At 41.1% G+C, this 15,060-nt stretch overlaps 1 protein-coding gene across 2 annotated transcripts in view; it reads left to right on the top strand.

Moving 5' to 3' along the window:
* Positions 1-12,708, top strand: part of LHFPL1 (LHFPL tetraspan subfamily member 1) — a 99,387-nt gene extending 86,679 nt beyond the window's left edge. For both annotated transcript variants that reach the window (XM_032331692.1, XM_032331691.1), the window contains one exon: positions 11,729-12,708. In XM_032331692.1, the coding sequence (XP_032187583.1) occupies positions 11,729-11,910 (182 nt within the window). In that variant the 3' untranslated portion in view covers positions 11,911-12,708. The remainder of the gene's footprint in view (positions 1-11,728) is intronic.
* The last annotated feature ends 2,352 nt before the right edge of the window (positions 12,709-15,060 follow it).

The following is a 15,060-nucleotide window of genomic DNA, read 5'->3' as shown; positions in this document are numbered from 1 at the left end:
AGACTATGGACTCTGGGAATCAAACTGAGGGTTTTAGAGGAGGGGGGTGGGGGATGGGTGAGCCCCGTGATGGGTATTAAGGAGGGCACATATTGCATGGATCACTGGCTGTTATATGCAAACAATGAATCATGGAACACTACATCAAAAACTAATGATGTACTGTAGGTTGACTAACATAACATAATAAAAAATTATTTTAAAAAAACTATAAAAAAGAAAGATTTATTTATTTATTTATTTGAGAGAGAGAGAGAGAGAGAGCATAGAAGGCAGGGGCAGAGGGAAGAGAATCCTAAACAGATTCCACAATGAGTGCAGAGTCCTATGTGGGCTCAGGACCACAACCTGAGCTGAAACCAATAGCTGGTCACTTAACCAACTGAGCCACCCAGGGCCCCTCTCCTTATAGGTTCTTAATTCAAGTTTGACTTTTCATCTAAAGGCTGGATGAGTTTGAACTAATGATATGGTCTCATTCAGGTGATTCCCCACTGGACTGTGCATTGCAATCATCTGGGCCCTCTCCCCAGAAATCACAGTTCTATGTATCTCTAGCAGGGACTAGAAATCTGTATGCTAAAGCTTTCTCCAGACATTTTTTTCAAATTTCTTTTCAGCATAACAGAATTCATTGTTTATGCACCGCACCCAGTGCTCCATGCAATCCGTGCCCTCTCTAATGCCCACCACCTGGCTCCCCCAACCTCCCACCCCCGCCCCTTCAAAACCCTCAGATTGTTTTTCATAGCCTATAGTCTCTCATGGCTCATTTGTGGAAACTAGTGGATTAGCTGAAAAGTGTTTAGCTGAGAGGAGAATGGGCCCAGAGTACTGATCATTTTGGGTGCTGTGCTGAGTGCTTTATATGTGTCATATCATTTGACCTTCACCACTGCTCTATGGTGTCACTTCCATTGTACCCATGGGAGAGTTGAAACTCAGAAATGTTAAATGACTTGCCCGTAGGTTCAGTTTGTAAATGACAGGTCATGGTTGCAAATAGCATTCTCTGTCATTCTTACTTAGGACCTTGTTTGTGTACCACATGATTTCTTGAGCACGTATGGGCCTGAGCTGGATTCTACTCTCTGGCTAAGTGGCAAACTTGATCAAATACTTATCTGTCTGCTCCATGGCTTTCTCTCTAATGACATTCCTGCCTCTACCTGGGACTTGATGAATAAATAAAACAAATACAAGAGGATTAAATGAAATAATGAATAGGAAAAGTGCCTTGTGAATTGTAAAGTGTTATACACATGTTCGATGGTATTATTTGTGGCATTGGTTGTTACCCAGAGATACTGGGCCCAAGGAGAGACTTTAGGGTCTATATCTATTGGCCAATTGAGCATGGATAGAAATAGCTGATGTTCAAACCTAACCTTGCAGGTATGGGGCTAAGTCAATGGCTAGAATGAGGGAGCACTTGCTTCTGAGTCCCGAGCTTTGTCGGCTTTCCTATTCTGGCATTCTAGCATTCATAAGTGTTTGAAGATTCTGTCAAAAGTACATAACAGTAGAGCAGTGATGTGGCTTGCTGCGGGTGGTGAGGATGTGTGTACCATTGCTCCTTCCTCTTTCTGGACTCCGTCTTCGGGGTAGAGGCTGCAGTGGCTACTGTTCAGTTTTGCTGGAGGGCATCACTGTAGAAGATCAAGTCTTGATCCTGGCAGGCACAGCCCTAGAGGATGAGGCTATCCTGGGTCAGCGTAGAGTGGAGGCTCTGATCGTCCCAGAAGTAGCCAGCCTCATGCTTGGAGGTAAAGTCCATGGTTCCTGCCCACTTTTGGCAAGAAGAAGGGCCTCAATGCCAATTCTTAAATCCATTGTAATCCTGGATTTCCCCAATAAAGCCACTTAGTCCCATCAGAAAAAAAAATAAGTATGTAACAGTCAATCAGTAAGCATATGATGGACACTTACTGTATATGAGATATCGAATGAGACCCTACATAATTTTAAAAGAATTCAAGAACATAGTCTTCAAGAAGCTTTGAGGAGACATTTTATATATGTCTATTTATCAAATACAACCATAATAATATCAATCCCAAATCATAATGATATCAGTCATCAGGAGGAATAAATGCTGCAATACTGCTAAGGCACATGAGAACTCTAGAACCTTCCTTCTTTCTCTTAGCCTCAATTTTCATCTATATTATAGAAAACAACCCATGACTCTCTCTATATTCTTGAAGATACTGCACGCCATTCTCTTGGTATGTCTTTCATTCTGTGGCTAAAGTGATATTTCAAAAATGCAAATCTGACGTCATTCCCATTCTTTAACAATAGTTCCCCATTGCCTGCAGGAAAAAAATTCCTTAAGCATAGCCTGCAGGGACCTTGGCCATCACTTCCATCAGCACTCAAGTTCCTCCTCCTGCCCAGCCACACTGAAATACCATGTTCTTTCAAACCTTTACAACCTTGCATGTGTTCTTCCCATAGTTAGGAATACCCTTCTCCCCTTCCTCAGCTAGTTAACTCCCTACTTTTTCTTGAAAACTCCCTGCCCTCTTTCATTTGCACTTGATGCCCCACATCTATATCGTCCTATTGCTCTATGTCATAGCACCTGTCACACTAATAGTCTGTTTACTTGTTCCATTTCAGTCTCTGGCTCCCTTTCACCCAGTCTAGCTTGTTGATCTTACCTATGCAAGAACAACATATTTAAAAAGCTTACCACAGTGCCTTTATTAGCTGAAAAAGTTCAAGTGGATGCAATCAGAAATCTATCAAGCAGATGCTAGAGGACAGGGGCCAATTTCTTAGAGGCCAAGTATCTTACAGAGCTCATGCTGAGTCAGGCTGGTCCAGTACTTGGTTTTTGACTAGTCCTTTGGGGAGAGTACCTATCTTAGTCTGTTTGTACAGCTGTGAAAGATGCTCAAGACAGGATGGCTTACAAAAAACAGAACTATATTTCTCAGAGTTCTGGAGGCTAAGAAGTCCAAGATCAGGGCGGCAGCAGATTTAGTGTCTGGTGAATTTTTTCTTCCTGATTCATATTTGTCAGTCTTCTCACTGTGTCCTCACATGGAAGAAGGGGGTAAGGGAGCTCATTGGGGTCCCTTTTATAAGGGCACTACTCCCATTTATCAAGGCTTGTGACCCAGTCGTCTCTTAAAAGCTCCACCTCCAAATACCAATACATTGCATGTTAGAAGTTAACATGAGTTTTGGGGGACATGAACATTCAGTCTACAGCAATTCCCAAAGCTCTTCTGAAATGTTTCTTCAAGTCTAGTCTGATGGGCTATATAAAGAACAACACAGAGTGACATGAAGGTTTATTCAGGGGTAGGTGGGGGCCAATCTTGAGAAAGACACAGAAGCACAATCTAAGCTGACCTGAGACTTAATTACTCCCTTTTATTACCCACTGAAGAAAAAGATGATCAGAGTAGTTAAACTCAGGATAGCTATGCAGGAAATAACATAAGTAGGAAAGACTGGTTGGTAACATACAAGGATGGGTCAGAAGCAAATGCTTACTTGTATCAGGAAAGATTTCAATGGAAGGACTCAATTTTTTTGGCAGAAGTGTATGAGAAAAAAAAAATTCAACCCTATCAGGGCATCTCTGTCACCATGAGGATTTGATTCTTTACTGAGTGCTACCTTGACTTTCTAGGAAGTGGCTAGAAATAGTGGCTACTAACAAAAAACACGTTTACCTAAACTGAATTACATTTCCAAAGGATTTTTTGTTTTGCCTTTTTATCTGGCAAGGGAGCCTAACAGGCTTATGGAATCTTTAATAGGTTCTGGGCCTCCAATCCAGGCTGCTGTTGAAATTCATGCCCAGCCTGGAGAGTGAGAAGAAAGCTGTCCTCATGGCTTTGGCTATCTTTTTGTTGGGGGCTATAGTGGGGTAGGAGATAGATAGGGTGTTTTGCAATTGCCCTTGAATTCATTGGCTTTGCTTTATTTTTTACAATTATTCATCTGTGCTGGACCTAGCAGAGAAAGTTCTCTCCTCATTTAGCTTGGCTGCATTGAAAATATTTTTATGCTGCTACCTATGGAGACCCTATAGTTAGCAGTATCTCTCTGAACAGATGGGACCACCAGCTTCTTCCAAACTCTTGCTGCCTGCTTAACACAAAATGCAGGTCCCCATGGCAAAAATATGTTGAATAAGCAAATAGCAACCCTATACTTCCCCCCACCATACACACCAAACAGCAGTTTGGGAGGTGGGTTGCAGTCCTGGTTTCATAAGCTTAGATGGTGCTGCAGTGATGGGAAGAGCAGCTGATTTTCCTGAGCTGGGTCTACTATGGAAAAACCCCACCTTTATTAGGAAGAGGTCTGTTGAAGACCTCAGCCTCTCCACTCAGTCCTTATGTAATAGGTTCTCCGGTGTTCTAATCTTATACTAATGTTTTCTAAATGAACTCCACCTGCCTTTCTTTTTTTCTTCTACCTACCCCCATTGACTCTCTTTTAGACTCTTTTCTTTGATCTCTCTCTAGATCTTCCCCTTTCCTTTCATAGAATTCTAAAGGAACTTAGGTATCTCTCTGTAGCTGAGGTGATTGCTCTGCAGGGCAAGTGCAGGCAGCCTGGTCTGATATGACAAAGGCTGGGAAGGTCCCCCAGGTGGATCCTAGATGGACATCTCTGCATATCTATTCTATCTACTCTGGAAGGAGAGTTTGAGGGCAATATGCTGCTTCCCACTGCAGGTCCTCCTCCATCCTTGGAGTCATTTTCCCCTTTATTATGCCTCTAAGACTAGAGCAGTATCTCTCAAGTTCCCTGGATATTGGAGTATATTAGATGATAAATATATTATTTTGTTAGATGATAAAACTGATGACAATATTGTTCCCTTGCGTTGTAACTTCTATACATTTACACAAATATATATTGACATGTATCCACCATCATACTATCATGCAGAGTATTTTCACTGCTCTACCAACCTCCATGCCCTGCCTATTCATCCCTTCCCAAACCTACCAACTCATGGCAACCATTGATTCTTTTATCCTCTCCATAGTTTTTTTTTTCCTTTTTCAGATGTCATATAGTCAGAATCCTATAATATGCAGCCTTTTCAGATTGGCTTTTCACTTAGTAATATATATTTAAATTTTCTCCATGTTTTTCATGGCTTGATAGCTCACTTCTTTTTAGTGTTTAATAATATTCCATTGTCTGGTTGTACTATGGTTAATTTATCCATACACCTATTGAAGGATATCTTGGTTGATTCCAAGTTTTGGCAATTATGAATAAAGTTGATATAAACATCACTATGTAGGTTTTTGTGTGGACCTAAGTTTTCAACTCCTTTGAGTAAATACTAAAGAGCATGATTGCTGGATCATATGGTATATGTATCTTTAGTCTTATAAGAAATTGTCAAACTGTCTTCCAAAGTGGGTTTACTCTCTTTATGCCTTATCCCTCTTTCTCTAAGCAGGAATTCTTTCTTTGGATTAGTTCTCTAGCATTGTTGGCTTCTAAGCTGGCATTCTGCAAAGAGAGCATCTCTGTTAGACTCTTCCCTACTATGATTCCCAATCCTGATGCCCACACCAGTACTAGACCCCACCAAAAACATCAGCCTGTGGCTTATGCCTTCCAGTAGTTCATAATGATCCATTTACAGATGGCCAGACACCATATCCCTAAGGACATAAGGCTGGTGCTCTATGGAGGGGGGGTCAATTTAAGTAGCAGCCAGTGACAATTTGTTCTCTAAACAGCGGAGATGTAATAATATAACTTAATGCTGAATCAAAGAAAATAGAGTCAAGCTCCAAACCATTTTGATTTGCAACTTGGAATAAAAGCAACATGTCTTGATTTAAATGTCAGGCCCACTGCTGAGTGATGATTTAATAACTTTTATGAGGGATCTTGTCACAGCAAATTCAGCACTGGAATAGAATGACTCACAGATAGAGTGTTAGAAATTATACAGAAGAGCACAAAAAGGAATAAGCTTCTCTTAGGGCTCCTCTAGAAATTTTTGCATAAAGCTAATTTGTAGTTAGGACCTCTTTTCTCCCCTTATCCTACTGCCCAGTCTTTCTCTTCACAGATACCTATGCATGTATGTAGAGACAATCCCCAGCTGTGATGTTAGCTCACTGAATTATTTTCTGAGGACATGAGAACAATTCTAGCATGGAGGCTCAGAACTGGTTCAGTCAGTCTGAAAGGTGAGGCAGAATTGAGCCTGGTTATTTCTGAAAGGGACCTCAAGAACACATCTGGTCTTTATTGCTTTGTCTTTAGACAGATACTTAACTACTTTCTCCCATTTTAAAGGTGAGATAGCTGAAGTCCTGTGGGGTTAAGAGATTTCTTCAAAGACTCCTATATCCTGATTCTCAGGGAATCAGTACTTTATCCTGAATATCTTGTGAGATCTCTCTCCTTGACCTTCCCCAGCATCCCTGGGCAAGCATACTAGAATGCTCAAAGCTGACCCTGTCTCAGTTCCAGTCAGCTTCCCAAGTCAATAGGAAACCATGCACAGCTGTTCTTTAAGAAAAAGATTCTTTTCCGTTGGCCTAATTGTTCAGTTATCAAGATTCATTTTGGAGGTAATTCAAACTGTAAATATCTGGTGTTTGCCTAGATGAAGGTTTCCTAACCTCAAAAATACTGACCTTTTTGGCCAGATTTTTTTTTTGTTCTCTAGCATTATGTATTTTTGGATTATGTATTGTTGGATGTGTACTAGCATCCTTGTCTTCTGGTTAACTGGTCTCTTCCTACAGTATACAACTGTTTCCAATCCCTTTCATGCTAACCTTCCCAAACTCTACCTCTAGCTCAGTCTTTCCTAATGGGAAGCAAGCCACTCCACTCCCACCCTCATGGATACTTGACAATATCTGTCAATATTTTCAGTTTCCACACTCAGGAAGGAGGGATAAGGTGCAGGCATCTAGTAGGTAGAGGCCAGTGTGTTACAATGCACAAGACAAACCTCCCCCTCCACCTCCCCTCACTCCCATACAACAAAGATTTTTGGCCCAAAATATCTTTAGTGCCAAGGCTGAGGAACATTGTTCTATCATTTCATCCTCTGGTCAGAAAATTTCCATCGTTCCCCATTGTTTGTGGGAAAGATGCCAGATTTAACAAGTCCTCCTGGTCTATATTCAGCTTATCATTTGCCAACTACAGCTCCTTTTCTGAAGCAACTCTGAATGGGGTACTGTTTTTGAAATGTGTTGTCAGCTTTCTCGCTTACATAACTTTGGTCACACCAACCACTCCAACTGCATAGAATGCCCACTTCCCACTGCTAAAGTCAAGCTGAAATGCTTTCTTCTCTATAAAACACTACACCAAGCCTAAATTCTCTCAGATACAAATAATTCTTTTCCTAGATGTTCCTGTAGTATTTCCATGCTCTTAAGGCATTTATCATGTTCATAGTAGAATGGAAATTTTGAGTTGGAAGGGGCTTTTAAAAATCTGTCCAGCAGTGGGGCACTTGGGTGGCTCAGTCAGTTAGACATTTGCTTTTGGCTCAGGTCACGATCTCAGGACCCTGGGATTGAGCCCCACATTGGACTCCCTGCTCAGTGTGGAGTTTGCTTCTACCTCTCCCTCTGCATTCTCTCTCTCTCTCTCTCTCTCTCTCTCTCTCTCTCCTCATTCTCTCTCAAGTAAATAAATAAATCTTTTTAAAAAATCTGTCCAGAAAAATTCCCTTCACTTATAGAAAAGGAAACTGAGACCCAGAGAGCTGAAGTGATCAGTTGAAGGCATACTTTCCCATAAGTCTTGGACCATAGTAACTTGTATCCTTGGCTCCACTCTACTAGCATGGCTGAAATAGATGACCATGGACTTTCAGTCTTGGCATTCACATCTGAATTCTGACACTTGTAAGTCAACAGAGTGACTTCTCTTTCTGAGATTCTGTTTTCTCAGCTGTTAATGAAAATTAACTGTTGTGAGAATTGAATGAGATGGTGTATTCAAAATATCTGGCACATGGTAGGTACTTAATAAAATATTTGTTACATGAATAGAATAATAAACAGTGCTTTAGGGAGTAGGACTTAGGGATTGGTGATGGTCCATGGGACTTCACTAAAAGGTGACTGGAGGTAAAGTGTGGTATCTCATTATCACTGTTCTCTATTTTGTACCTTTCCATGGGAAACACAAATTCCTCTGTAGGCCATCAGACCAGTGTCCACGCTTTCTGTGGAGTATGTGAATACTGACAGTTCCTTTCAACTTGAAGACATAGTTCTGGAAAATTTTGCTTTGTTCTACCCTTTTGCAATGCTACTGATATAACCTCTCTATTCCCTCAAGCAAATAACAGGTAGGGTTGTGGGGAAGGGTTGGATAGAAGATATGTTTCCTCCATTTCTCCTTGGCTGCCTCTGTGGCAGTAGCCTGGAGCTTAGGTGCTGTTCAGTGGACTAATAGGAGTCTCTGTGAGAAGAAACTGATTGCATTTGGTATGGTCATGGAAGCATTTTGGTGCTGGCTCCTAACTCTGTGATACCTAGTTCTGACAAGACTTCAATAAGATGGATTGAAGCCCTTCTAGCCAGCTCTTCACTCTGGAGCTACCCACTCTGTCAGCTTTCTTCCTGCCTGGGGCTTTGGGGTAATGGCATGCTATACATTTATTCCTTTCATTTACAGAAACAAGTCTTTCCCTGGTCCTAGGTTGCATGTATCTAATAAAAATATCCCTGTTACTCTAATAGGGGGATGACTTGACAAGTAACTGAAGAAACAGAGTGAGACTTCTGATACCTTGTCTAGATTAGACTGGGAGCATGCCAGAGAAAAGGAAATTGCCTGACAGTGGGTCCACTCCAGGGCTGGCTCCTTCTACTCTACCATGTGAGCACAGGAGATTTTGGTTAGGAGGGCTATGGGAGAAGCTCAGGTAAATGTATTACTAATTAACTTAGGAACCCCCTCTTTAGGGTTTATAGGTCAAGGGTCCTCTAAGAGGAAAAAATGGCTTTTGGGATGGTGAGGAAACCAGTAGAGAGGACAGAGTACCACTTTGAGAGTAAAGAGATTTGGTCTGGATCCCTGCCTCTACCTCTCTGCTTCTGAGAGAGTTCCTAGGGCTATGAACTAAGCATCACATTCATATCTGTGAACTGGGTAAAATACAACCTTCAACCTTCTTCCTGAGGATGGTGGAAGTTGAAGGTTTGCCCATATGTAGAGTTTTCACCTTGTGAAACTGAAAGCATTATATAAAATTCCCTTTTTTTAGTGAATAAGTATGTGTGTATGTTTAAAAGGAGGTGTGACAAGGTAGACAGAGGGTACAAATTTATTGGCTGATTACCTCAGTATGGTATTCTTCAGTTTACCTTTTCAAGAGGCCCACCATTATTGTTCATGTTGAGGCCACTTTGTGGATAGTTGAATTATTTTCTCTAAGAAGGGTTCACTTTCAAATTCACTCTAAGGATTGCATTGTTTCCATATCTACTATAGTTTGGCTCTCAGTATAATTTTGGGTGGGACCATGGGATTTCAAGAGTTATATGACTGCCTCCATCTATTGGTAAAATACTGTCTCTTCTGAAGAACTAAACTTTGACATTGTCATGGCAGGGGATAAGGGATTCAAGTACAGAAGGAAGTATACACAGTACTAACAAGAACCTTTGATGAAGGAATCTGACTTAGGAGGTCAGTTATTAATGATTGGGCTCAGCTTTGAAGAATGACTGAAAACTGACTAGGCAAAGAGAATGGTGGGAAGTATTTGTGTACATGTACATATGCAGTAAGCAATTTAAGCAAGAAAGTAGGCATAGGTCTTATGATGGGAAGAACTGTAGCACATTCCAGAAACAAATAGAATAATACTACAGCTGGTTTCATAACTTTAATAAAAATTTAAGCCATAGATTTGTATGTTGAGGATTAAAAATGCAAGTGTACCCATATTTGGAGTATTGTTAGGCTAACACATGCACAGTAAGCACTCACTGCTAATAGAGCTTAGGAGATATTATCAAGAAAAAAACAAATACATCTGCACTGTCGAGTCAACAGTCTAGAAGTGGGTAAAGGGCAGATGAAAAATATGTCATATGCAAAGTTTCCTCCCAACATTTTATCCAACAGGTACACCCATGTAAGGGATATAGATAAACTCCTAGAGGGCTACTTGGTTGAGGTGACTTGAGCCCACTGGGATTAATCTGGAAAAGTTTCCTGGAAGTCCTGGATAGTGTTCTGAGGAAGATATGAATTGATGAATAAGAGGGAAGAAGCTGTTTCTGGCAGGAGAGACATTATGGATAATACCTTGGTGGTGGTAGGAACACTATTTCTGAGGTGAGAAATTTGGGATAAATTAGGCTGGCCTGAATGGAAGAGTGAAGAGCCTAGCTTGAGGCCATGCTATATTCTTTATGTGACGTGCCAAATAGTCAATTAAAAGAAGGAAAATTAAAGCACCATGTGAACAAAAGCAATTGGTTATTAAAAAGTAAGTTATCGGGGCACCTGGGTGGCTCAGTGAGTTAAGCCTCTGGCTTCAGCTCAGGTCATGATCTCAGGGTCCAGGGATCCAGCCCTGCCTGGGGCTCTCTGCTCAGCGGGGAGCCTGCTTTCCTGCTCTCTTTCTGCCTGTCTCTCTGCATACTTGTGATCCCTCTCTCTCTGTCAAATAAATAAATAAAATCTTTTAAAAAAGTAAGTTATCAACATCAGTCTTGACATCTCCAGATAACTGACAATGGTCAGGACTAGCTTTCTGTAGGACTGTGAGGTAGATGAAGGTCACTGTCTACCTCTTTTCTCAGGGCCCTTCTACAATTTTCTATCACTGCATCTTCTCCAGTTTCTGGCGTCTTGTTTCCTTAGGCACTTTATTTTAACAATTAGTTGTTACTCTATTCCCTTATAAATTAATAGCTCTCCTTTCTTTGGGCATTGACATTTTCTGAGGGAAAATTCTCTGAGAAAACATAAATACCTCAAAGGACAGAATCTACCTCTGATAGAAAGGCAGGTGGTGGAGTGGATGTTTTTGAGCCGGTGACCTTCCCTATTACCCTTTAAATTGAAACTACTGCTTTACAAGCTTGACCTTGATTCTAATATATTTCTTCCGTGGATACTGAAAGGGTAGGATACTGAAAGAGGCATGTAACAAGGGGCAATGGATTTTTATTTATTTTTGTGCCTGTCAAATCTCCTGATGGTGAAGAATACAATTCTTTGGAAATAGACTGTGCACGGCTGTACATCGATGTTGTGAAAAAGGTAAAGCTTTAGAGTCAAGATTAACCAGAGTTTATATTCTGACTCTATTGCTGTCTAGCTCTCTGATTTTTCACAATTAACTTAATCTGTGCCTCAGTTACCTCATCTTATATAAAACAGAGATAATAAGAGTGCATTTCTCATATAGTTACTGTAATGGTCAATGAGATGTATGTCTCAGGAGTTTAGCATAATTCTTGACACTTGATCAAATTGTTCTTGTCATCAGTTTCATTATGGCACCATCACTGCTACCACCCACACCACCTCCAGATTCCTACTGTAACAGAATAAAATTCTATAACTTCTTGGTAAAGCAAATACCAACCATCAGCAAAAGAGGAAAGAGGGAAACAGGAGGCCCAGTTGCACTCACTGTTTCATATTCTCACATTAACTCTAATACCCCAAGGAGAATGTATGAGAAGACAACCCAACCCTCATGTCTCTGTCCCTATTTCTACAGGTACCTGTCGGCTTGGCTGGGCCTATTACTGTGCTGGAGGTGGAGCAGCTGCAGCCATGTTGATCTGCACCTGGCTCTCTTGCTTTGCTGGAAGAAACCCCAAGCCTGTCATGTTGGCAGAAAGCATCATGAGGAACACCAATTCTTATGCCATGGAGCTTGACCATTGCCTCAAATCCTGAGGTTTGGCAGAAGATTGGAGAGGGTGGGAAAAAGAAAGGAAGATGGCCTTGAGAAGAGGCACTAAGACTGGGCCACTTGCTAACCACCTGCTAGTAGTGTAGCCTCATGTTTGCATGCTTTTTAAATCACCAGTCACTCATTTTCACTTTCCCTTAAGCCAGTGGGTCAGTGCTTATTTACAAAATTAATCAAGAACAATGATTCTCTCAAATGTTTGCCTAACTGGTGAGTACCCACTAGCCCTCAAGTCCCAAAGTGTTCCTTTGTGCAAAATAAGGAGAAAACCTCACCTGGAAGGTAACTTCATGATCAAGCAGATCTTTAGAGTTCTACAGATCCTGTCTATCACTTAAAGGTTGTGTAAGAACACATGTGCAGGGAAGGACCAGGAGATGAACAGGGCTGGTTCCTACCACTCCATGCATATGGCTCTCCCCCTGGTTTTTACTGCCATATCCAAACATCTATGGAGTGCCACTGCTCAATTTTTTGTGACTTTCTCTGGACTGTACCTTGACGCTTCCTACTCTCTCCTGCTTCTCTTCCTTTCCAGTTGTGGGGAAGCTTGTGGGGAGGAGTACTCCCATTGGGGAAAATACTAATCAAGGATGACTGCATGTAGTCTAAGACCCCTTCCTTATTATGCTTTAGAATATTCATAAGAGTTCATTTTGTGTTCTGGCTGGGTGACTGGCAATAATTTAGTGGCAAGTATTGCCTAGTCCCTTATAGATACAGAAATGATGTTCATCCAATGTTCGGAGCAGAGACTAGCATTTGTTGTACATTCAATAAACATGAATTCACAATGATGATGACAAGGATATTTCTGCTGGCTCCTTATTAAAATTTCTATTAGAGTTCATTTTTATTGACTAGGAAATTCACAGTGGCCTTTTGTTCCAATAGTCATTCCTAACATAATATAAGTTTCTCTGCCTATTTCAGAGACTGATCATCAAATTCTTTCCCCTCCATCTGGGGTGAATTAGACATGAAAGAACACAGCTTTGGTGTTACCTCGGGTGGATGTATTTTTAGGGCTGGCCTCCATTTCATCTGTGCTCAAGTCTGATGAATGGTGTAGATGAACCTGGTATATCCCAGGAACAAAATTTGTCTCTCTCACTCCAGTTAATTCAGGCCAGCTCTATTGTTCCATAACTATAGCTTTAGGGATTAGGGAGAGCTAGGGCTCAAAACACCAACTCATCTCTTTATATCCTTGATTACTCCAGAGTGGTTTGGGTACAGCCCCACATGGAAGGGAAGAAATGGCAAAAACAGGCCTCATTAGTTACATGCCATTTCAAGAAGGGTCAGGGTCCTGATATTGACCTTACATAGGTAAGTGACTTCAAGCATATATTTCATTCATGAGCTCATTCATTAATCTAGTCACTCATTCAGGACACATCTCTTGAGTATACTCCTAGATGCTGCATTCTGTGCTAATTGCTGTGGGTGAAGGAAGAAGAAACACTTTCTCACCCTAAAAGAGAGAGTGGTAGGCATTGACAGACATATAGATAAATAATGGCCAGTGTGTTAAGTGCTAGTATGTGAAGAAGAGGGGGCTAAAGGATCATGCAGAGATGTTATTAAACCAACTTGGAGTGAAGGGATTCATGAGAAAATTTTATAGAAAAGATGATGCTTAAGATAAGTCTGAGAGCTGAATAGGGGCAGTTAGCAAAAGCAAGAGTGTAGTAGAAAAAGGAGCAGGGGCATGAAGACATCAAAGAATATGGCATCATCATGAAAGCAATGAACAGGGTTGTAAAATGGGTGGTGACAAAAAAATGAAGCTGAAAAGGGAGATACTACCCAGATTCCATGAGGCTTTCTAGACCAGGATAAAGAATTTGGATTTTATCCTAAAGGAGCACCACAGAAAGGGAAGCAATATGAACATATTTGTGTTTTTTCAAAGATCAGTTTGATGACAGTAAGGAGAAAGAGAGCAGGGAGAAACTGGAGATATTTCAGTAACCCAAGAGTAAAATATACAGTCCTGACTAAGGTAGTAACTGTGGGGCTTGAGCAGGTGGATGAATTTGAAAGAAGCTATATTAGGTTAGGTCCCATAGCACTTAGTCTAATGGATATATATAGGTGAGGGTGCAAGTGAAAGTTTGGGATGACCACTTTGGGATACTGGTGGTTCTTATTACCAAGTTGAGGAATACTAGAAGAATAACGTAATAAGGAACTGATGATTAAATTCACATCGAAAACTATCTTCCTTGGGGCACCTGGGTGGCTCAGTGGGTTGAGCCTCTGCCTTTGACTCATGATCTCAGGGTCCTGGGATGGAGCCCCGCATTCGGGTTCTCTGCTTGGTGGGGAGCCTGCTTCCTCCTCTCTCTCTGCCTGTCTCTTGGCCAACTTGTGATCTCTGTCTGTCAAATACATAAATAAAATCTTTAAAAAAATTATCTTCCTCATGGAACTAGATTAAGTGTTTAAGATAAGGCAAGTTGAACACACCTCATTGGAAGGGAAACATTGTTGTAGTTGGTTTTGCACGTATAAGAAAGATGACCAAGAAGACGACTAAGAACAGATAAAACAAAAATGGAACCAGTTCAAGCCTCATTTTTATTATATAGACAAAGTAATGCAACTTTAATTTAGGAAACCCCAAGATATGGATAAGAGCTCAAGTATCTGAGAAAAGGCAAACCACTCTCCTTAGAAAAGACAGATCAGGTGATATGTCTTCTTAGGATAGGGAACCTCCTGGAATTCTGTGGAATGGAATTTGTGGAAGTGTTATAAGTCTTTAAGCTACGGTTTTGGTAAGAAACAAATGGCATACTCAGTAAGGTATACTTAACTGGGATGAGCTTAATGCAAGGGCCATTTGTGGTGGTATGTGCAGGATTAAAGGAAACTGCCAGTGCTTGTGGGACATAAAAATACTATGAACAGTGGGGAGCTGTTATCACCTGTAAGCCTGAAAGGGTAAGGGGAAGAAACTGTGTTATTGGAACCCAGAAAGAGCTATACAGGTGCAAGAGCGGGGCTGGCTGATAAGAGCTTTGGTTTAGGTAGCACAATGTGGACTCAGCTTAAATGCAACACATCTGGGAGGGACACGGGGGCATAAACTCTACATATCTCACTCTTACCACTCTGATCTCCTG

This window comes from Mustela erminea, chromosome X (assembly GCF_009829155.1).
Source record: "Mustela erminea isolate mMusErm1 chromosome X, mMusErm1.Pri, whole genome shotgun sequence".
Classification (NCBI taxonomy): domain Eukaryota; kingdom Metazoa; phylum Chordata; class Mammalia; order Carnivora; family Mustelidae; genus Mustela; species Mustela erminea.
The sequence above is the reverse complement of the archived record's forward strand: the minus strand, read 5'-3'. Positions and strand labels throughout refer to the sequence as shown.